This window comes from Sus scrofa, chromosome 8 (assembly GCF_054392235.1).
Source record: "Sus scrofa isolate SSC_HxYL_T2T_F1_AM1 chromosome 8, Sscrofa_HxYL_maternal_Yorkshire_Landrace_v2.0, whole genome shotgun sequence".
Classification (NCBI taxonomy): Eukaryota; Metazoa; Chordata; class Mammalia; order Artiodactyla; family Suidae; genus Sus; species Sus scrofa.
The window spans coordinates 69,611,384-69,636,831 of record NC_139390.1 but is presented as its reverse complement, the minus strand read 5'-3'; the positions used below and the strand labels follow the sequence as shown (position 1 = coordinate 69,636,831).

The 25,448-nt window shown below is 35.4% G+C and overlaps 1 protein-coding gene across 16 annotated transcripts in view; it reads left to right on the top strand.

Annotated features, from left to right (window-relative positions):
- EPHA5 (EPH receptor A5) overlaps positions 1–25,448 on the top strand; it is a 319,713-nt gene that overhangs the window by 267,365 nt on the left and 26,900 nt on the right. For all 16 annotated transcript variants that reach the window (XM_021101384.2, XM_084973910.1, XM_021101383.2 and 13 more), the window contains 5 exons: positions 2,212–2,279; positions 3,573–3,698; positions 4,381–4,566; positions 20,566–20,627; positions 22,000–22,209. In XM_021101384.2, the coding sequence (XP_020957043.1) occupies positions 2,212–2,279; positions 3,573–3,698; positions 4,381–4,566; positions 20,566–20,627; positions 22,000–22,209 (652 nt within the window). The remainder of the gene's footprint in view (positions 1–2,211; positions 2,280–3,572; positions 3,699–4,380; positions 4,567–20,565; positions 20,628–21,999; positions 22,210–25,448) is intronic.

Sequence of the window (25,448 nt, the reverse complement as noted above, 5' to 3'; positions counted from 1 at the left end):
TTCACACTGACACAAGGACAGGTTGTGTTATCTATTTTTTGTGTAATATATTCAACTATACACTAGGAAAGATAGTGAATAAAATAGGTTTCATTTTATATCAAAATATACACATATTTAAGAACTATCTTTGAATATGAAACCAAGGAACTGTTCTCAATGCATGTCTGTGGGCCACTTCATTTACATCGTATGGCAGTTTTCAGTCAACTTTGTAATTACTGTATTTTGTCAGTCTGACATTTTGACTTATTTTCTTTATGCAGAAATAAAGGATATTTTGTTTCTTATAAACTCAATTTTGTTGTAAGAACTTGTGAATAATAAGTTCACTCCCTTAGAATTTCACTAAAAGCAATTTAAGCATTTTTATTTTGGTCGGTCGTTTCAGTGTTATATGGTTACTTGTATACCTTAGTATGCATCAGTGCATTCCCCCTCCAAACACTCGTCATTGTGTAGACTCAATGGGAATATCATTCTCTCATTCATTTATCCATTCATTAATGTGACAAATGTTTTTTCGTGCCAACTCTGAGCAGGTAATAGGTCACTTCAGAAATGTGTAGATGAATAGAAGTTGCTGCCATTCAAGAAACTGACAATAATAGCAAGAGAGCCAAAAAACATCCTCAAATGACTATGTTGCATTGTAGAATGGGAATCACACCATGCCATGAGAGGGATACAGAAATCTACTGGCTTCGGTGGAGGGGGCGGGGTACAGGGAGGGAGATTGTATTGAACTGGGATGTTAGGACAAAACCATGCAGGCAGCAAAAGCTGAACAGGACTTTGGTAATTGAGAATTGTCAAGAAGAGAATCCTAAGTTCAGGAACCAGTTTGTATGAACTTATGGAACCCTGGAGAAATATCTTGGAGATGATGCAGGAAATGTGCATTAGGGCTACATTTAGGAATCTTTATGATTGTATTGAAGACTTTGCAGGAGAAAGCGAACACAATAGAAGAGTACCTTTGTGATGGTAATTTAGCTATAGCCCATGCCTGGTATAGTTTAAGAAAGCATTTATAGGATGCAGGGGCATCAGTTCTGAGGCACTGATAGTAATCCAAATGAAAAACAACAAGGCCTTAATTGAAGAGGTGGAGCTAATGAAATGGAAGAGATGGATCATAAGACATTGATGTTATAGATTGCATGTGAGTTGGCAACTAACTTGCTGTGAGGTACACAAGAATAGGGCTTTGATTTTAAGGTACCAAAGCTATGGAAGTGTTATTAAAAGCAAAAGAAGGCAGCAGATCAAGATTGAAAGTAAAGAGAAAGATGCTCTTTTCTTTTTCAGATATGTTGAGTTTGAATGCCAGTGGAATATCCCTATAACATAAATCTACGAGAGATAAGAATATAACTTTCAAAAGAATTAAACCGATGGATAGAGGAGTAATTAAATGGATGGAGATGGATAGATTGACAGGAGAGAGCCAGAGAAGCTTGTGGAGAACATGTATGGAAATGTCCATATAAGTAAAAAGAGGAGCAAAAAAGCATCAGAAAGGGAGTAGCTAAGGATTTCAGTCCATCATGATTAAAAATTAAGAAAAAATCATTGGATTTAGAGATGAATGTGTTCTCCTTTAACATTATAGGGACAGATGTTTGTAAATATTAAAGAGCAAGTTAAAAGAACTTGCAAATTGGTAAGCAGATGAGAAAAATAAGAGTGACTAAGATTTGGGGAGTGGCGCTGAGAGGGTTGCAGGTCTCGGTGAACTTAATAATGATCTCTGAGTGGATGTGAGTGGAAAAGAGCCAGTAGAGAAACTAAAGACTCCAAAACAAGAGAAAAAAGAAAATAGAATAGTGCTAGAGAGTAAGGTGCTCAAAGGAGGAGACTTTTGAATCAGGGATGCAGTTGGGAAAGTTCATCCTGAAAAAAGGCAGGAGCCTCTGAGGCGGCAAAAAACTAAAAGCAGAAGGGAACAGAGAAATGTCTAGTGTATGATGCATGGTGAAGAGAAGTTTCAAATAGGCTTGGCTCGCTTCAGACTTCTCAGTGAAATCTGGGCACGAGTGAGGGATACTGGCTGGGGAAATACAATTCATCTAAAAGAGTATCGGTGTTATTCATACTGCTAGTGAGAAAATCACTTAAGGTTGCAGTCATTTCAGTTGTGCTGCATGTTCTGGGCTTATGTGACTCACCCCTTGGAAATGTGACTAATTGCAGCTTACTCTGTTCCAGGCGGTGCGGTTACAGCAAAGCAAAACAAGATCCAGAAGAGGAAAAGATGCATTTTCATAATGGGCACAGTAAGCAAACTGTAAAAAAAAAAAAAAATTAAATAAAACGAAGTAGGGGAGATTCTGTTGTTATTTTGGCTTCTCTTCAGGGGAGAGATTCATAATAACTGACCAGAAATATTGTGTTAAAAAATATGTTTTGTCACATTCCTCTCAAGCATGTGAGCTTGGACAATTGCCGGCTGACCCTCAGCAATCGTGGATGGTTTATTCAATTCTTTAAACCATACTTTCATTACAATAATTAAAATAAAAAATTTGCTTAATATAAAGAGCTCTTTTATTTCAAACCAAATTTCCAAACCAGTTCTAATTCCTAGCAACAGTCCGTAGAATATGTCATTAAATAACACTACTGGATTAAATGGATAAATTTTTTTCTTCTTTTCTAGCATCTTGGCAGGAATTTCCCTGAGCAGATCCTGTAGCATGAAACTTTGGTTCAAATGACTGGAAAAAAGATTACACTTTTAAGAAATACAGAAAATTGAATTTTAATAACAGACTTAAAAAATTAGCCTAAATGAGTTCTAATTTTATTATTATTTTGATATGTTCATTTTTTTCATAAATAGTACAGTGTGAATTGATTAGCCAAGTAAATGACAAAAAGAGGGAATTTTTTTCGTCTCTCTGCCATGACCATGGAAATCAAAATCATGAAATCCATCATTCATGCTGCAAAACATTTTTTAATCCACTTTCATAGCTCTACATATTTAATGTTATTTTTCATTAAAAAAATACGGTAAGGGTAATATTGGTAGCCTTAAAAATGTTATGAAACTGAAGCTCCTAGACCATAACAGTCTTGTATAAAGCCCTGCAGAAACAGGTAGAGTGAATTCTTTTTCTTTTGACTTCTCTGTCAGTCTTACAGGACCCAAGCACTAGAAAAGTTACTTTAAATTACTTTGTAAACCTGAATTAAACATCTGTGGTGAGATTTTTAAGTAAAACACGGGAGAACAAACCAACCACTAAACTCATGGCATTTCATTGTCCAGATGAGCAACAAGTGTCTTATTTTGTCTTAGAGACTGACTCTCTAAACATTCCTGTTGAAAGACTCAAACATGTCATCACATATGCACTTCTTGTGCATGCCAGCAGTCCAGGTTTCTAAAATTATAGAGGTGAGATAGCTGTACAGAAGACTCCTATAAGTCAGGAGAGGGTCTGTCCTTGCAGCTCTGCCACTTTCAGGAATTAAGAAATTTAGCCCTAATTGGCATGTTAATGTTCATAATTTCACTAATCCATCACATGCACTTCTATTTTAATGCCTATTTATTTTTACAGTTAAACTGCCAGGAGTAAGAACATATATTGATCCGCATACCTATGAGGATCCCAATCAAGCTGTCCATGAATTTGCCAAGGAGATAGAAGCTTCATGTATCACCATTGAAAGAGTCATTGGAGCGGGTACGACAGTGTGTTTAGCTCGCACTTTTAACCTGTGTTTATGTTATAGAATGTAATACATCAATGTTCTGACCTGAGGCAGAATGTTTTTAATCTTTTGTAATTGACTTGCTTTCAAACTGGTATAAAATTGATTATATTCTAATGCTACCTTCCGCATAGCTCATATTTGAACCAGCAAATGTTGGGTTTCTGACATAAAAAAAAAAATAAACCAGAAGAAAATGTATATTCAAACATAATGTTTCATCATCTGCTACTTATTATAGTTCATATATATTTATAACTTGTAATGCCCAAAAGTATTCAGAAAATTCAAGTATGCAATTATTCTATTTACGAATTATCTCTATTTCCTTTTTGTCCTGCTATGACCTTTTCTTTTTTTCTCTTCTCATTAGTGTCACCACTAGAGTAGAAAGCAAAGGAAGAAGGAAGTGATTTTCAGTCACTTTTAGTTTCTTTCTAATGTTTCCTTTAAGGTTTCCATAGGTGAGATAGAAGAGGCTAATAAACCCCAATGTGTTTTATAAGCACCTGTAGATGATTTTTCCCAATGCACCATTAATTTCCATTACCATTGAGGTTTTAACTCTGTTTTTTTTTTCCAAACTGGACTATTCTATCATTAAAGGAAGGATTTATAATGAGTTTGTGTGTTCTTCATACCTTTACCCACAAGGTGAATTTGGTGAAGTTTGTAGTGGACGTTTGAAGCTTCCAGGAAAAAGAGAATTACCTGTGGCGATTAAAACCCTTAAAGTAGGCTATACGGAAAAGCAACGCAGAGACTTCCTGGGTGAAGCAAGCATCATGGGTCAGTTTGACCATCCGAACATCATTCACCTAGAAGGTGTGGTAACCAAAAGTAAGTACAGTGGCAAATAATGTGTGTGTGTGTGTGTGTGTGTGTGTGTGTGTGTGTGTGTGTGTGTGTGATCCTAAAGTTTTCAGTTTCTTTTATTAGGTTATTATGCCGCTCAAGATAGAGAGAAAACTGGTAGAATAATGCTGTTAACAATTTGTCTAATATTGATAATAATTATTTTGTATTTTAGTAGATTCCTGTCAAAGCTGATCCTTAGTGAACCTGAATTTCTCTTTATTTTTTTAAACACTTTTATGGACTCATTTACTATGAATTCAGCACCAGAGAAAATGTATCCAGATAAAAGAAGCAGTAAAAGTATCATTTTTTTTTTCCTCTTGGCTCGTTCACTTTTTATCCTAATGAAATATTAACTTCAAAGTTTTGATTGATGCATTGAAGTTGAACATTTAATAGGATTACTGTAACCATAGGTGCCTGCCACATTTTAAGCGGTTCTTTATAGCCAGATGTATTTCTTTCATTCATTTTTTTTCATTGAAATATTTTATTAGTTCTAGGGAAAGCAACAGCCTCAGAAACCTGGGAAGTTTCCTTGAGACTAATTATTTTGTTAAAGCAAATCCTGTTTTTACTCAGAAATATCTAGAATTTCACAGCTCTTTTGAATTCTTGTTAGTGTCTTATAAATGTGGTTGTGTTGAGCTTCCCAATATAAGGATTCAAATATTTTTTCAGTCCTCCAGTAAAGTATTTATGTGCCATATAACTGAGACCTTCATTTTCTTTTAATCCATTTTTCTTTACCATTCCTATGTATTTTCATCCCTTCCTTTATTCTCTATACCCTGCATACCACTTTGTAAAATCATCTAAAACATTTGGCAGGGAACACTTTCTAGACTTTCTTTCAAGGACTGGTTTAACTTCCATTTACTGTTAATCAGGTTTTAAATTATATATGCCAAGTATGCATAGCAGCTGTGTATAGTCAATAAATGTTTTTAACCTAAAAAGTAATTTCAATCGATTGGATATCCATTTATGCCATTTAGCTTTTAAATATGGAAAACAAAACAAAAACAACAGCGACAATAAAAACACAACTTTTTCACAATAAAGAGGAACACAAGAAACCACAAAAAATATATTGACCTGGTTTATTACCAGTTAATTCCCACGTCATTATTCATTCACAACAGCTCATAGATGAGAACACAGAAGACTTTGACAAGTCCTAGACAAAGACCTTAGCTGAAAGTATCATGTTGCTGATTGGCAGAAATTTTGAGTTAGCCTATCTTGCTGGGACAGTGTTTTTTTCCATGTATCAGAGATACACATCTTGGCCTAACAGGAACAGGTGACATCTTGGGAGCGCTAGGACGCAAGTTTGATCCTTGGCCCAACACAGTGGGTTAAAGATCTGGCGTTGGTTGTAGATTGAGGCTGCAGCTCAGATCTGATCCCTAGCCTGGAAACCCCACCACGGGATGGCCAAAAATGAAAAAGGAAAGAAAAAAAAGAGAGAGATGCACATCTGCAGTAAGAATATCCTTGAAGGAATGTAATACAGGAATAAAATTACCTTCAGACATGTGGGTTTCTTTACAACGTAGAAGTATTTCTTTCCCTCAGTTGAGTTACATCCCCATGCATTATGTCTCCCTTGATAGTTACCCAAAGAGGGTACTGCTGGAGCAAGAAGGGCACTCTAAGGTCTAATCAAAACAAGTGAGTTCCCAAGAAAAGGTCAGAGGCTGGGACAAGAGGCAGGTGAGAGACAAAATATATATATGAGGGGAAGGACCTTAAAAGGACATTATGATATCATGTGCTGCTGGATACTGTATTACAACAAAAGTGATTGAATAAAATCATTTCCTATAGGAAAGGTATTATTTAATGAAAAACATAGTACTTAATGACACAGGAAACTATATCCAATCTCTTGGGATAGACCATGATGGAAGATAATTTAAGAAAAGGAATATGTATAAATGTTACTGAGTCACTTTGCTGTACTGCAGAAATTGTCACAACATTGTAAAGCAACTGTACTTTAGTAAAAAAAAAAATCAAAAAAGCAATGTTAATGATACAGTTATAGTGATCATAGAATGCAAAATATTTGATACTTTTCACATCTTCATTTCATCTTTAAAATGACTGCTAAATTTAACTTCCTCAAATAAACTCTGACCATATCTTCCTCTTACCCAGGGTACATGTAAGACTCCATAGGCAGCCAGGGTACCCTGTAACGAGTTAGCTGGGATGTATAGAACAGTGCCAGATCACCGTTGTTATCAAGGGAGACAGGACTGCATCATATTTTGGGCTATGGATATAACCACGGATTTTAATTTTGCTTCTTCCACAATCTACTCTGTGACTTTGCACATGTTAGAACCTTAGTTTCCTCATCAATGACATGAGGTGAGAATGCCTCATAGTGATGTTGTGAAGACGATAAGAATTAATACAGGTAAAGTTTAGAATGGGCATGACACCAAGTCGGTGCTTAAGAAATACATAATTATTACTTTTCTGTTTCCTTTTCTTCCAGTGCTCTGAATGCCTGTATATCCATTTCATTCTTAGTCCATTTTAACGTAATTGTTATTTTGCCCTGCCTGCCTCGCAAAGTTTCTCTGAAACTTAATTCCTCATAATCACTGTTTTTTTTCAATTCCTTCAAAACCCTATTCAGATTTTGTCACCTCCATGAAACAATCCCTCATCACTTAACCCTGAAATAATTCCTCCTTCTTTTGAACACTGTGCCTATATAAGGATTTTCTCAACTGTCTGTAATGTGCCTTCATTTGTGCAAAACTCTGATTCAAATCTTTCATGGAATTTTGTCTCTTTTCTATGTATTTTTTAGCTCTCTAGCTTAAAAAACAAACAAGCAAAAAACAAAAACAAAAACAAAACTCCTTGAAGAAACAGATTCTTCAAATAGTGACCTAATTCTTTATATAAACTCATTACACCTAAATCTAAATCAACCTGTGGTCACTCTAAACACATTGAGCCTCAGTGTCACACAAAAAATAAATAATCGTACCTATCTTATAAAGTTTTTATGTGAATTAAACTAAGAAAAATTTGTGTGTGACCACAATTATAGTAGTGAATAAGTATTTTAATCTGTTTAAGTGAATATATCAGATATTACTAGACGAGACCCCAAAGTTATTAGAACTGATATTCACCTTCTTTTATAGACCCTTAATTTATTACAGAACTTGATTTATATGAATGGGTTCTGACTGAGACAATATAAGACAACTAAACTTCTCGTAGACAACTAAATTTGTCATATACCATTTCATATGCACTTAAAACTTTTATTTTTAGAAACAAATGTCATTATCAGTAAATGATCACATTTAAATTCTGTAAAGTCTTAATCTAAAAAACAGTACTGTTGTTGAAAAGATAGACTTTAAATTTCCAGTCTTCTGATCAAATATTCCATTTGATGATGCTGCCATGAAACTTCACATACATGTCAAGCAAAAAGTAAATACTTAAAAGATTTCTTTGTCTTATTTTTGTTCTATGTTGAATTGAAGCTGTATTTCCTCTTAATAAATGTAGCTCTGGGTGTTCAACCTAGGAAGTCTTCAACTTGTTTTTAATTTACCATGTTGCAACTTACTTTATTTGTGTCCTTAATTTCATGCTCTCTGATCTGATGCTAATTTATTCAGCAATTATTCTCAACCTGCAGCACACAGATAATGAGACATAAGTGCAACTAAATCTTGTGATTTTTCTGATTGAAGCTAAGGTGGGGAGTCTGCAGTAGCACTCCTCTGGGTGGAGAGCCTTCTTTCCAGTATCACTGCCCTACGTGCTAGAAACATGGGCCTGGATTCAGGTTCCTTCTGTAATTTGTTGTTCAACAGGAAACATCATAGATAGATATACAGATATTCTAGAGAGACTTTATGACAGATGATTTTTAAAACCCACAGGTCCTGGCTTAATTGACTTATTCACAACGCAGGATGCTTTCATGTAACATACATAATGCCAGCTTTCACTATTTAAATAGATTCAGGAATAAAATTTAAAAGGCGAAAAGTATAATTTTTCCAGTGCAGCATTTTCTTAGTTCTTGAAGATTTATTTTTCTCACCCATGAAAATATTATCAAAATGGACTGAAGGAATATTTCTATTAAGTCTTAGAATTATTCATAGTTCTATTTCTTAATCTAGGATCATGTGCAATAAACTTAGTTCTCCTATGAAATTAATAAGTTTAAACAAAATACTAGAGGAAAATTAAATAGCTCCCTATTTTTCTTTGTTGGAGGATATATCCAGTGACAAATGATTATTTAAATCATCAGACAATTCTGACTTAATATATAAATTTGAAATACTTTCAAATATAGTATTTCATTGTCTTATGAAATAGAATAGAAATGTTTTTTCTATTCTATTTCATATGATATGAAATTGACTTTAAAGTCAATTTTATTTTATAGGCCCTTATTATATATTACCCAGGGCTGTTCCACCCATCTTCAAACTAGTGTTCCCGTTTCATTATTTTCCAACATTAGTCCACTCCATATGTTTACTAAATCACTTTTTCTTGCCTGCTTCATCACCAAACAAATCAAGCAAACAGCACACAAATCGAGTAAAATACATAAACGTTGATGCTTTACCTGACATAATTTTGCCATATCCGTATTATACTATTTCCCTTCCAGAAAACATTATGTAATTCCTCTGCCTCTTGGAGATATTTCATTCAGCCCCAGAATGTCCTCTCCACTTTGCTCTACTTGACCTTCAGGTTTAATTCAGACGTAACCTTCTCCATGAGATCAGTGTCATTTATCTTCATTTTTCCTTCTGTCCTCAGTGTCTTCCCGGCATAGAGGAGGCCACTCAATAATGCTGAATAACTGAGAAAAGAAAGTGTCCCAATTCTACATTAGCATACAAACTTCAGGAGTTCCCGTCGTGGCACAGTGGTTAACAAATCCGACTAGGAACCATGAGGTTGTGGGTTCGGTCCCTGGCCTTGCTCAGTGGGTTAACGATCCGGCGTTGCCATGAGCTGTGGTATAGGTTGCAGATGCGGCTTGGATCCTGCGTTGCTGTGGCTCTGGTGTAGGCCGGTGGCTGCAGCTCCAATTCGATCCCTAGCCTGGGAACCTCCATATGCCGCGGGAGCGGCCCAAGAAATAGCAACAAAACAACAACAACAACAACAACAAAAAAAAAAGAATACAAACTTCAAAAAGCAGAGGGTTTTCACCTGTGCGTTCTTAGATATGGGCTCAGCATGTGTAGTGTTTCATATATTTGTTGAATGAATGAATTCTCAGCCAGAGCAATCTTACAAACGCTAGTTGAATTTCTCTGCACTTCGTCATGCTGTCCATTATATCATAATTATCTTTTTACATGTTTATCATCCTTACTGTACAATGAGCTTCTTGAAATTGATAGATGTTTATAGCACCCTAGTGTCTGTCACAGGGTCACCCGTTATGCACTTTAAAATTTTTTAAGGAGTTCCTGTTGTGGCTCAGCAGTAACAAATCCATCTAATATCCATGAGGACACGGGTTTGATACCTGACCCCACTCACTGTGTTAAGGATCCGGCATTGCCATGAGCTATGGTATAGGTCAAACATGGCTTTGATCCCATGTTGCTGTGGCTGTGGTATAAGCAGGCAGCTGCAGCTCCTATTCAACCCCTAGCCTGGGAGCTTGCATATGCTATTGGGTGCAGCTCTAAAAAGACCCCCATCCCCTAAAAATTGAAAGACATGAATGATATTAAATGAGTCAATGACTAAATTGCAGTTATGTAAACATTTAAAACAAATTAGAATGACACATAATTTACATTTAAATAAACCTCTTTGTTCTATAAAACCATGGGTGTTTTAGGAAAAAAAAACTGATATTCATACAAAGGAAATTACATGAGGAACTTTTCACAACATCTTGCCTATAAATATAACAGTTAAAACTATTGCTAATCATTAACATTACTCTAAGAATGTGCTAAATTAATGCTATTTATATATTATCTCCTTTAATCTGCACAGTAATGCTATCCTATAGACACTAGTATTTATTCTCATTTTACAGATAAAGAAAAATTAATCTTAAAGAAGTTAGGCATCTTATCCAATATCATAAAACTAGCATAGGATAATACCAGGTTTAAAAACAGTTCCATAGGACTCCAAAATCCAAGCTCTTAAATAGTGTACTTTACCAACCTCATGTTTTATTATTTGGTATACACTTGACAAGAAACATTTACTTATTCAAAGGTATTAATTGATCACCTAATACATCTTTCCCTATTAATCAGTGGGATATAGCAGAGATTAAACAGACCGAATTCCTGCCTTTATGAGCCTATCTTTGGATTAGAGAGACAGAAACTAATTGAATAAATGGTTTTTTTGTTTTTTTTTTCTTTTTAGGGCCACACCTGCTGCATATGGAAGTTCCCAGGCTAGTGGTCAAATCAGAACTGCAGCTGCTGGCCTATGTTGCAGCCACAGCAACACAGGATTCAAGCCGCATCTGTGACCCATGCCACAGTTTACAGCAATCTCAGATCCTTAACCCACTGAGGGAGGCCAAGGATTGAACCGCATCCTCATTAATACTAGTCAGGTTCTTATTCTGCTGAACTAGAACTCTACATTTATAATATATTCAATTAAAAAGGTAAAGCTACATTAGGAAATTAGGGATTTCTTTTCTTCAGGGTTGTGGTTTCTATTTTATTTAGAGAAAGGCCTCTCTGATAAAGTTTGAATAAAGTAAAGGTGTGGGCCTCAGAGATACCTGGGTGCAGTGATTTTAGAAAGAAGGACCTGCAAGTCTCGAATGGAACTTGCATAGAATGGACAGGAAACAGCAAGACCAGTGTCGCTTCAGTGGAATAAATGAGAGTTCCTGTGAAGACTGCCTTTTAAACTAAGCTTTGGAGCCACAATGTGATGAGATTTTATTTCTGCTTTAACAGGATCAATCAGGATGCTCTGTTGAATACAGATGGTAGAAGCCAGTGTTGAGATGGGGAGATGGTGAGGAGATGGCTGTCATTATTCACACCTCCTCATGGGTCAGATCAGGGTACTAACCCAACAAGATGGCAAGTAGCAGTTGAATTCTGTAGCTACTTTAAAGGCAATCCCAGTAACCCTTCTTGTGGATTAGGTATAGGATATGACAAAAAGTGATAATTATCAATGATGTGTCCTGAGTACCTTGAACAAAGGAATTGCCATCTGTGGGGAAAAGTCTTTGAGGGCTAGACTGTTGTTGGTAGTCAGTAGTCCCATTGTGGACAAGTTAGAGAGGCTTGTAAGCATCCAGTTGCACATGTTGTGTAAAATTGGATTCTGAGACATATAAATGAAAATATTTGCAATTATGAGTGTGCCTGAATTTTACATCTGCCCTTTCACAAAAGGAAACACTTCTGTGAACCATTATCAGTGATATACCATGATGGAAATAAACAGGTTTAAAACAGAAGTAGAAATGAATACCAGATCATTAATTTGATACTTGTTTTTCATTGTTAGGGCATAGAGAGAGGTTTAATAAATACATATAAATATTTCTTAGATATTTACAAGTGCTTTTTCTGATAAAATCAAATTCCTATTCATCTGAAAAAGACATATATCTATAGAAACAGATTTACTGGCTCAAAGATTAACTGTTAGTAAATGAAACCTTGTGTTTTTAAAGTCGTTTTCATTATTAATGAAACAAAGGTGTCACAGTGTTAATTCTTAGATCCCATAGCTCCTCTGCAAAGTCAATAATTTCTGACTCCACAAGTAATTATCCATCTTTGCTGTGTGTCAGAGAAATTCTAATTCACTTTTAATTTTGAAATGAGCATCTAATGAAAAAGTTTATATCAGTATATACATTCTGAAATAAAAGAAGATATTATGGAAAATTTGGAATTTCTACTTAATGGAAACGTTTGGCGTTTCCATATTCCTGTCTCAGGTAATGTGTAGAGGCTTTTGATTTTATACTTTTTCCCAAAATTAAAGGTTTTTTTTTTTTTGTAAACGTAAGTGGAATTCCCTAAAGTGTTAACCAATAAAAAAGGACCATAGGGAGCTCCCGTCCTGTGCAGTGGTTAACGAATCCAGCTAGGAACCAAGAGGTTGTGGGTTCAATCCCTGGCCTTGCTCAGTGGGTTAAGGATCCGGCATTGCCATGAGCTGCAGACACGGCTCAGATCCCGCGTTGATGTGGCTCTGGCATAGGCCGATGGCTACAGTTCCAGTTGGACCCCTAGCCTGGGAACCTCCATATGCCGTGGGAGCGGCCCTAGAAAAGGCAAAAAGACAAAAAAATAAAAGGACCATAATGGAATTGAAATAGCTGAGTGCCCTTCTAAGTTCTAATATTCCCATACTTCGTTCTCCCTTTCCACTTCCCACTTAATAAGTATTATCTATTCCTACCATAAGCACAAGATCTCATTTTCTGGTTACCCCTTAACCATTAATAATTGAATCGTGATACTTTTTATCCAAATTTCCCTTGGAGTAAAAAGTAATTTCAAACAGCTGTTAATATACTAAATGGAATACAACCCAACTATAGGTCTATAAGCACAGGCTTACTTTTAATTATTTACAAATCTTATAAAATGTTTCTAAGAAAAACCCAGTGACAATAGTTTTCTGATGAATTATGATGCTTCTAAATGAAAAGCTCCCTTATACGCATTGATGGTACCACGTGATTATCAGTGCACTCCTGGTTTCAGAAAAGCAGATGTTATCAGTGCAAATAAAATAAACAGCCCAGATTTAACCCAGAAAAGCAGGTGGTATCAATGCAAATAAAATAAACCAATTCTGTGATGTGGCCTAGTTCTCCATTTCTCAGAAGATAATGTGCCTCTAAGGACGTTGCTAAATGCAGACTCTGTTTCAATAGATTGGATTGGGCACTGAGATTTTGCATTTCTAACAAGCTCCCAGGTGATAGCTGTGCAACTTGTTAAGGGCCATGCTCTGAAAAGCAAAGGCTAGATCAACAGTCCCCAAAGTTTGCTTCACCTGACTTTGAGATATTTTGTGAAAAAAACTGCTTTACCAGGAGGACAAGAGGTGTGTCTTCTCTTTGCTTGGATTTGATGGACATTCATTAGCACCAAAAAAAAAAAAAAAAAAAAAAAAAATCACTTAGTAAGGAAGCCAACACAATTTTGTTTTATTACGGTAAAAAACAAATAAACAAAAAACACGTATCATATCTACCCTCTTAAAATTTTTAGGTGTAGAGGAAAGAGTAGACTTTTGTTCACTGTAAGCACAGTGCTGTCCAGCTGATCTTTAGAATTTTTTCTCTCTCATAACTGAAACTTTATACCCATTGAAGAGCAGCTCCTCCTTTCCCCTCCCCCCAGGCACTTCCAGCCGCCATGCTACTCTCTGATTCTATGAGTTTGACTACTTTAGCTACCTCGGATAAGTAGAATCCAAGACCACTTCACTATGGAACACACTTCAGAACACTTGGAGCATATATAACTAATGATCATATGTAAGAATACATTATTTATTGATGGAATTTCCTGGTGGAACAGCAGGTCAAGAATTCAGCATTGTCACTGCTGTGCATGGGTTTGATCCCTGGCTTGGGAATTTCCACATGCCCTGGGCGGGGCCAAAGAAAAAAGAATAGATTATTTATTGAGAACAACTGAATTCCTGCCAGATCAACCATTAGTGCTTGAATAGTCTCGAATGGCATAGTTGTGATTATACCAAGCTTATTTGTGAAATTTTAAAAGAAAATTTTAAATTTAACAGTATTTGAAAATTATAGGCATCATAGTATGGAGGGAAAGAAGATAGCTTTTATAGACAGGTGGACATGAACTTGATTCTCAACTTTGTTTCTTTTATGACTTGCACTAATCAGTCCAAGTAATATGTTGAATCTTTTTAAGCCTCACTTGTCTTTCTCTGAAAAGAATATTTTGTAATATCACTATTATAGAATTTTGATGGCAATTAAAAATAACAATATTTCTTGTAAAAAGTGAGTACTCAATAAATCAGTAAACTTAGGTCTTTTGTAATTGTCAATACCAAATGGACGTTTTTCTGTTACTGCTTAGACTCTTCCTGGACTAGGTTCTCAGTAAATAATATAAAGTAATATAAACGCTCAACTCTGTGATTAAAATCATGTTTTGACATGTTTTATGAGCTCTTTTTATATTGATTTTTGATAATATGCTTTCAAAATTATTGGCAGATCTACTCTTTGTACTTCAAGCTGGATAGTGGAAAATGATTTATACCATCTTATTGAATTTACAACAGTTGGAGTAAGCCATGTTAATTCTTGCTATGTCATTTTTGCAGGCTAGCAAGATCTGAGACAAAACATAAGCCAAACTAAATATAATTATGATTACAATGGCTCAGACATGAGGAACAGTCCAGTGGGTCCTGAATTGTCTTATTCTTGTCAACAAAAGAAGGCCGTGATTGTTTGCAAACATTCATTTTAATTGTTTCCCCCCCTTTTCTAAAAAATGAGAGGCATTTCAAGTCCTTATCGTATTTCTCAAATAATGATTAAAATCAACATTGTCATAAATAATGAAGCAAGCTTTAAAACTAGGTGATGAAATCTAAAAATCTTATAGGATGAATACCAGGTACCCATCTCCCTAAAAAACAATCATTTTTTTCCAAATAGGTATTATTCAATGTTAATACATTTTCTAATCACTTCATTGTTTATTTAGAGTATGTATTCTTTCATCTAAGCTCGGTGAATTTGGGTTAAATTTAAGGAACAAATCTAACCAGGAAAGATATATTTTTACATAGGGATTTTATCCAATTCCTGCTCAGTAGACTTTGGGTGAGGAGCAGTAAATACTTACCACTGACCTGTAAGATCAGTAAGAAGAGGGTCTAAAAAATTAGAGGATAGATGGGAGGAAGAAATTCTAGAAGAAGAGAGTATAAGGAAGCTGGAGGCTTTGTAGGTCACAGTAGCGGAAGGTGCAGTAATCGTAAAGGGCTTGGGGTGGAGCAGATTACGATACATAGATTAGTTCTTTCCTTTGATGGACAAGGCATCTACTCATGTGGTGGGAGCTGAGAGGTGCCCCCAAGGGAAAGCTCATACTGTATTCCCTGGATACTGCTGGAACCCAGCTCTTCTAATCCCAGTTAAACTGACAGCTCCCTCAATGGATTTATGTAAGTGAGGATCAGAGTGAAAGAGCCTTGCAGGAAGGATTCCTGGAATTATGGCTCATTCCAAAAAGTGCTGAACTTTTCCTAGTTTGACCAGGGCTGGTATTCAACAAGTACATACTTTTCTTGGCTCTGTTAGCTGTAAATTTATTGAAATATTTCCACACTCTTTGATTAAAAAGCTGAAGCCAGAATAAACTCAAAATGGACTAAAGATCTAAATGTAAAATGAGGGAATTCCCATCATGGCTCAGGAGAAACGAATCTGACTGATATCCATGAGGGTGCAGGTTCGATCCCTCTCTCAGTGGGTTAGGGATCCGGCATCGCTGTGAGCTGTGGTGTAGGTTGCAGATATGGCTCGAATCTAGCATTGCTGTGGCTGTGGCGTAAGCCGGCAGCTGCAGCTCTGATTCAACCCCTAGCTTGGGAACCTTCATATGCTGCATGTGCAGCCCTGCAAAGACAAATAAATAAATAAATAAATGTAAGATGAGATACTCTAAAACTAAAGGAAAACATAGGCAGAACACTCTTGGACATAAATTGCAGCAGTATCCTTTGGGATCTGTCTTCTAGAGTAATGGAAATAAAAACAAAGATAAACAAATGGGACCTAAAGAAACTTAAAAGCTTTTGCACAGCGAAGGAAACCATAAAAAAACAAAAAGACAGCCTACACAGTGGGAGAAAATATTCACAAATGATGCCACCAACAAGGGATTCATCTCCAAAATATACAAATAGCTTAATATAAAAAAAATACCAAATAAAAAATGGGAAGAAGACCTAAATAAACATTTCTCCAAATAAGACAGACAGATGGACAAAAGCACATGAAAAGATGTTCAACATCACTAATTATTAGAGAAATATAAATCAAAACTACAATGAGGTACCACCTTATACCAGTCAGAATGGCCATCATCAAAAAGTCTACAAATAGTAGACACTGGAGAGGGTGTGGAGAAAAGGAACCCTTCTATACTGGTGGTGACAGTGTAAAATTGATACCGTCACTATGAAAAACAATATGGAGGTTCCTTAATAAAAAATAGAGCTACTATATGATTCAGCAGTCCCATTCCTGGGCATATACACAGAGAAAACCGTAATTAAAAAAGATACGTGCACCTCCATGTTAATTGTCACACTTTTACAATAACCAAGACATGGAAACAACCTAAGTGTCAATCAGCAGAAGAATGGATAAAGAAGGAGTGGTATATATACCCAATGGAATACTACTCAGACAGAAAAAAGGATGAAATGAGCCATTTGCAGCAACATGGAAGGACCTAGAGATTATCACCACTTAAGTGAAGTATGTCAAAGAAAGACAAATATCATATGATATCACTTAAATGTGGAGTCTAATAAAAGGGTACAGGAATTCTCGTCGTGGCTCAGTGGTAATGAACACAGCTAATATCCATGATGACACAGATTAAACCCCTGGCCTCGCTCAGTAGGTCAAGGATCCAGTGTTGCCATGATCTGTGGTGTGGGTCTCAGATGCAGCTTGGATCCCATGTTGCTGTGGAGGCTGGCAGCTGTAGCTCTGATTCAGCTCCTCACCTGGAAACCTCCATATGCCAAGGGTGCAGCCCCAAAAAGACTTTTAAAAAAGGGGGGGGGAGTACAAATGAACTTATTTATAAAATAGAAATAGACTTGCAGACATAGAAAACACTTATGGTTACCAAACTGGAGGAAAGGAGAGGAATAAATTAGGAGATTGGTAATATAATATATACACTACTATATATAAAATAGATAACTAGCCAGGACCTACTGTATAGCACAGGGATCTTATAATAGCCTGGAAGAGAATGTAAATAAAGAATGTGCACGTGTGTGTGTGTGTGTCTGAATCACTACTCTACACCTGAAATGACACAATATTGTAAATCAATTATATTTCAATAATTTTTTTGAAACAGCTCAGAAAAGAGAAAAAAGGTGAAGCAGTCAGGGTTACCCACATGTCCCATTTATATGCCTGCTCAGCTTTATCTCTGGGTACTTCTGAATTCCTGAAATCAGGCAAATGAAGAGGTGAAGTCTGGTACTGCAGGGCGTTCTGATAGCTCAGCATTATGGCTGGTGGAACTTCAGATATGTAGGTCCATGTGCCAAAGCAGTTATGCAGTATTTTGTCTGTCACCCATGGGGAAACATACTAATTCTGGATTTTTTGAAAGAAAAGGGGCTTCAATACTAATAAAAGCCTCAGATAGGTTCTAGGATGTAAGAATGGGACCAGTAGGGCCTAAATGTAGCAGAATTTTGTCTGTTTGCCTCAGGTCCATTAAACGGATGTGGCAATATCAATAAAATGAAATTAAATCAGAAGTATATTTTAATTCATGTACTTAGATTACAATCATACAAAGAAGAAAAAACAATGCTTTTTTTCCTTTTGTGCTGTCATGGCCAGTTACAAATACAGCATGCATTTTTTTTTTTTTTTTTAACTAAGGCATTGTATTTCCAGTCAATTTTGAAATTGTTATCCTGGTTCATCTGTCACTTCCTGAGTTACAAAGCAAAATCCAGGCTTATATGCATGCTTGAACCTGATGAGCTTTCATGACAAGATGCCTTGGCACATGCTGCCTCTTCCTGGAATCTCTGTCACTTATTATACCAGTGACCCTTTTCCATTCACAAGTTTCAAGTCAAATGACATCCCCAACACATGTCCTCTATGCATGGGATGTTTTACATAACATAGTCATAGTACAAATGTATGACAAATAGATTATTTTAGACAAACTTTTTTATAACTTACTAACTTTAAAGAGGAGGAAAGAAATGTGTCTGCTTTTGTAATATTACTTGTCACATTCCATTAAAAGAATAATGTTTCTAAGTATTTTAAAAGAAGATCATTATCTGAGTGAGAAATTAGATTGACTTAACTTATTATGCTAAATAGTGATTTTTAAGTGCTTTTGGAATGAAGAATTCTTTTTCTTCCTAGTTTCTTTCTTATATGTAACTGTCCAACTTTCTATATATGTTTACATTTGGGGATAATATTGTATGAATAAATATACAAGTTCTAATTCTATGACCTAAATGAACCCTTCTCAAGTAAAATACAGATGCCCTCTGGAAAAAAGCCATTAAGTTAATTATAGTACATTTCATAATTTTACATAATTTTATTATGTAAAAATTAAATAATTTTATTATTTCCCTTTATAATATAAAAGTTAAAGGATATATAAGATAGGATTTTGCTATCATCGGGTCTATTTTTACTCACCTCTAAATAGTTTGTTAACAATGAAATTTTACATAGTATACTTTTATTAGAGTAAAAGGGCATGTTTTAAAATATAGTGAGGTTAATGTGGAGTGATAAAACTAACAACCGTGTTTTAAATATTTTTTTTGTATAGCAAACCTTTTGGGTCTTTTACTTTTCATTTTGTATCACAGACTTATTATATATAAAACACCATAATTTTATGAGGGATAAAATAAGATCTATTCTCTTAGTCATCTTATTTTTGACTAAATTAGAGATTAGCCCAAAACAGATACAAAGGAGGAGATTAACCCACAAAGTTGATAAAGTCTATAAAGAAATAATACATAGAAGATTTGAAGGGGTAAGCACTATTCTCAGTGACCTAGCTCACCTCATGGCTCAGTGGATACTCACAACACCATGAGACAGGTGCTGTTAATATCCTCAATTTACAGATGAGAAAACTGAGGCACAGAGATAAGAATTGATTTGGCCAAGATCACATGGTAGTAAATGATAGAAACGAGACACAAAGCCAAGCAGGCTGGCTCCAGAGTGGGTCCAGCTACAGGTGTATTTCAGACATGGGAAGAGGGTGGACCTCATCCATGAGAAATGCAGGAGACAGCAAGAGAAATGAGAGCAAGGTTTTGAAGAAGGAAGAACTTTGGATTGATGGAGATTCTAAATGGGTGTCAGGGAGGAAAAAGGGAGGTAGCCATAAGTAAAAGAATTATAAGAACCTAGAAATGAAGTTGAAAAAAAACTCAAGTTATATTCCAGGGGTCGTAAACAGGGTTCTTAGACCAGATGAGAGTTTTTATTTAGAATTGTGAGAAAGAGAAAGATGTTTGCAGTGCTTTGTTGGATATTATGAGTCACTTAATATTATTAGCTCTATTAAAATAAAAATCATCCTTAAGCTTATTTCTATATAAATTGGATTTTTTTCTTATTTTTTTGTTTGTTTTATAAATTGGATTTTAATATTGAAAATTATGTATTTTTTTTGTTTCTTAAATGCCAATATTTATCATTTTCATGATTTTTTTTCTCACTGCTCACCCAGGATATGCTAAAGATATCATTATGTCAGGAATTTACTTGCTACTCACAGATGACTTTTTTTTTTTTTTTTTTTGCTTTATTTTAGGGCTGCCCCTGTGGCATATGGAGGTTCCCAGGCTAGGTGTCAAATTGGAGATAAAGCTCCCTGCCTACACCACAGCCACAGCAACATGGCATCCAAGCTGTGTCTGCGACCTACACCACAGCTCATGGTAACACCAGATCCTTAATGTGCTAAGCGAGGCCAGGGATCAAACCCTCATCCTTATGGATACTAGTCAAGTTTGTTACCGCTGAGCCACAGCCCCAAAGATGACCCTTTTTTTAAATGAATGTACATAATTTGGGCAATAATAAAAACTTCCAGGTAAACTGTTGCCAGATAAGAATACAAAGTCAAAAAGCAACATTTTATACTACTGTTTTCTTTTCAGGTAAACCAGTGATGATAGTGACAGAGTATATGGAAAATGGCTCTTTAGATACATTTTTAAAGGTAAGATTTAGACAAATGTAACTATTCAAAGTGTCGTTCATATATTGAGCATGATGTTGAAGTTGCAGTCCAGCCAACTTGTAAGCTAAAGTTTGAATAGAAATGTCTGGAGTCAGGATAATTATACTACAAAAATTAACTTTGGTTTGAAACTGTCTACTTCAGAAAACATACAAATCCAAATTATACGCCTCTAGAGTTTTATTTAAGTGTGTGTTAATTTGCCATCCACAAAAAAGGGAAGGAAAGAAGGAAAAAAAGAGAGGCTTTTACAAGTACTTAACTCTCTCAAAGTATATAATACCGGGCAGAACAAGAAAAATGTCTAAAACGTTCATGAAAATCATCTATATTAATGAAAGGGTTAGGTGGACTCATAGGTCATCCGAGGGCCAGCCACTACTCGTACCACCAGAGTCATTATATGATAATAGATGGTAGCCAGTGTTTTCAGATCTTCCAGGTTTTAGGGGAAAAAAAAAAATTTTAACATGCAAGGCTCCAGATTTTAAATTTTGGCAACTCATTTCATTAGTAAATAGCATGTCCTAGACAATAGAGCATATTTGCAGGCCTGATTAAATCTGGCAGTCTTTCTCCTTCAATATGGCATCTGTTGCTATTGATTAGGAAAGTCATGGGACAGTGGTATTAATGACGATCATAAGAGGAGGCTGTACATTGAATATGGAAGCAATCTGCTAACAAGGCAAATTTCCCCTCCAATCTCCAGCTTCTACCAGATTCTGCTGCCAAATTTCTTGTACATATATTTAAGTTCTTCGGTCTCTTAAGGTCCCATCATTCCTCTATTTCAAAAGCAAGCATCAGTTGAGCCTTATTCTATGTGCCTGCAGTAAGTCCAGTGCCCTTGGCAAAGACATCAAGCTTCCAAGAAGTGCTGCCATTCTCCTGGTCATTCCTCAGTCCCCTCCCCAGGCCCTCGCATTTGGGACTGCAGAATCTTCCTTATTGCCTCTGGCCACTTCTTTACTCCAATATGCCTATCCAGCTGGCTTCTTTTAAATTGCTTCAGAAATGTGCAGTGTTAACCCAAGGCAAGCAATAGATTGGGGTGATGAAAACACTCCTCTGATAACTGAGAATAAAAGAATAACAATGCAGAAAAGAGCAACTAAATGAGATTTTGGTCAAAGACTTTAAAAGCCTTTCTCTGCTTTGACCAAGCTGAGGATGACACACATTATCAAGTTAGCTATCTATGGCCTAACTTTCTCAATTCTCCTTCAGATAGAAATTGCACATGAACTTGGTGATAGTATATATTAATGGGGAGGTTAAAGTCATATCCTTTCATACTTTCCCCAGTGATTGGTGTTGCGGGACTAGTATTTCTGTATAATCTCTACAGAAAAACGACGGGCAGTTCACTGTGATTCAGCTGGTTGGCATGCTGCGAGGCATCGCTGCAGGAATGAAGTACCTTTCCGACATGGGCTATGTGCATAGAGACCTTGCTGCCAGAAACATCTTAATCAACAGTAACCTTGTGTGCAAAGTGTCTGACTTTGGGCTATCTAGGGTCCTGGAAGATGATCCTGAAGCAGCCTACACCACAAGGGTAAGATCTAACAGAATGCATTTCTGAAATACTAGACTAGAGGTGTTTAATATTTAAAGATTTTAAAGCAAAAAAAAAAAGGAAAAAAAAGAAGAAAGAAATTCCTCCAACATAGAAAGAGAAAAAGGGGAAGGTGGGTAAGAAAATCCAGAGAAGTCTCCTTTTTAGATAATCAGAAAATTCAAATACTAAACTCAGATAAGCCAAGTATACTCACTTTATGAGTCTTAACAGTTCATTTTTTTCCCTCCAGATACTGAAAATACGAGGTTTGAATTCACAGTGGATACAACATGTAAAAATCATATAAAGTATTATATGTAAAAGAAAAAGAGAATCTCCTACATTAAAAGCAATAAATAAATATACATATATTAATATATGATATACATAATATGTATTCATACTATATACATACAATAGATGATTATATTATACACATATAAATATATATACATGTATAGCATTTAGGGATAGCTTAAACTCTGCATTATAGTTTCTTCACTGATAAAACATATTCACAAATACCCAAACCTGTCTTTTAAGTATTCACATGATAGAGAATAAAAGAACGATTCTTTCAAAAAGTTTTGATTTAGTGGAGGTATTTTAATGCCTAATTACTTTTCTTTTATACTATGTAAACTGTTAAGCCCACGTCTACAGAAAATTGTTCACTAACTCTTACTGTCATAATTAACATAAATCAACACCCTTTCCCAGCAAAGTAATTGCTTCCTGAATTGATGTTTTAGAATTGATCATTCTTTCTACCAACTGTGGGTACTGGTGCAACAGAATTTTCTGGAGTCTGTGTATTGCACTTCTTGCATTTTAATCCATTATAATAAACTATATCTCTTTAATTCTAAATCTTTTCAAGGTGATCAAGATATCCTCAATATTTAGACTCATTATGAAGATAGGAATTTATCATTTTTTTCACTATACAATATGACTAACTTTTGTTTCAATAAAGAATACTTTTGTCATCTCTTATTCTTAAAACAGATGCTACACATTTTCTTATTTAATTCAACATTTTAAAAATTACTTTTATCATAGTCTAACAATAAAGGCTATTCTTAGATTATAAGGCCTTTTTTTTCATTGCTGCATTGTGACTCATGGATAGTTAAGGATATACCAGGGATCAAGAGAAACTTTTCAAAGCAAACAAAGCCTTCAAATGACCAGCTTAGTAAACCAATTAATTAACTGGTGGAATATCCCTCTTCTTCTAGACCTAATTGTTATTGCCATTATTTGCATTAAATGAAACATCAATTAGGAATTTTCCTGAGATTAGAGTTACATTTAGTAAACATGCAAGCCTAAGCAAGATAGATTGAGGTTTTAGAAAAGTCCATTCACAGTATGATTGGTTGGTGTCTTAGTTAAAGGCATAAAGTAAATTTTTCAAGGTCTCTGCCTATGTGTCATACTTGTGGAGAGGGAGGGATAAAGAAGCCAGAGATCATCATAAGACCCTCAAGACTTTCTCCTGTGAGATGGGGCATGGTACCACTTTGCAGAAAATCTATATACAGAGAGAGGAAGTCATGAGGGAACTTTAGGTAATGTTGATGCCAATAGGATGGTCAGAGCACCAGAAGAAAACTTTTAGGTTGAAGTTTAAAGGAATCAACAAATTACAATTCAAGAGGATAAGTAATATTATATTATAGACTATCCCAATGCCATGTAGCCAGCCATGATCTTGCCTATGAGTATTTAATTCACAAAACATTGTTTCAGAAAAGTCTTTTTAAAGTGGTGTTACCATATTTCTAAGGAGCAAATAATTCAAACTCAGTTTGAAAAATTCAAATTAACATTAAAACCCACATAGAAATTTTAAGCATTACCTGAAACTGTTATTTCTTCCCATGTCTTGAAATTTTGGCTCATAAAGAACAGTTTAAGTCCTGTTTTTTTCTGGTATACAAATTCAATTTTTCTCTTCTTGCAAAACAGGAAACCATATATTATTCATCTTTTTATAAGAAAATATTCAAAACCCACATTTCTTTCTCTTTTTCTCATATTCTCTCTTCCTTATTACATTTTTGCTTATAGATGAAATGTTTGGTTGCCTGGATTTGCCTTCTCTTAAACATAGAGAAAAAGAATGTATATATATATATACATATATACATATATATATATATATATATGTATGACTGGGTCACTTTACTGTACAGCAGAAATCGACACATTATAAATCAACTATACTTTAATTAAAAAATGAAAAATAGGAGTTCCCATTGTGGCACAGCAGTAGCGAACCCAACTACTATCCATGAGGATTCAGGTTCTATCCCTGGCCCCATTCAGTGGATAAGGATCCGGCATTGAAGTGAGCTGTGCTGTAGTTTGCCAACGTGGCCCGGATCTGGTGTTGCTGTGGCTGTGGTGTAGGCCAGCAGCAGCAGCTCCAGCTCAAGCCCTAGCCAGGGAACTTCCATATGCTGCAGGTGAGGCCTAAAATAAAAGAAAAAGAAAGATAAATAAATAAAGAAAGAAATAAAATGGCTAATCTCACATTTTAAAAAAATAGAAAAAAAGAGTTCTCACTATGGTGCATTGGGTTAAGGATCTGGTGTCACAGCTGTGGCATAAGTTGTAGCTGTGGCTCAGGTTAAGTCCTTGGCCCAGAAACTTACATATGCCACAGATGTGGCCATAACAAAAAAAAAAAAAAAAAAAAAAAAAAAAATCAGTAGAAATAAAGGTTTACCCTGAAATGGGTGGAGTATAAAAGTTTTATGAACTAAGAGGAACCTTTCAAATCATTTTTAATCATGAAAAAATCCCAAGCTTGATAGTGTTACAAGTTTTCCCCCATAATCTAATTTTAATTTGGTTAAATTAAATGAGATACTTACATCTTAGGTTAAAAAAAATATGGCAATGGAAAATAAGAGAAATCAAGTCTAAAAGAAATTACATGATGTCAGAAGAAAAGTAAAACTAAGGTTTTGAGAGATCTGATTTTCATGCTTGTCTTTTTAACTTTTAAACTTCTCAGGGTTGCATTCAGCAATCAAGACTCTCTACTTAGAATCCTAAATTAATGGGAAAAATCACCCTGGAAATTTGCGTCCTTTACTTCCTGTTAGAAAGTCATAAAAGTATACCTTATTGATTTGCCTGACTGCCTGCTTTCCCCATTTAGAGCTGCCATCCTGATACTGTAATTGAGATGTGGGTCCTGTATGTGTTCCAGCAGTCAAACA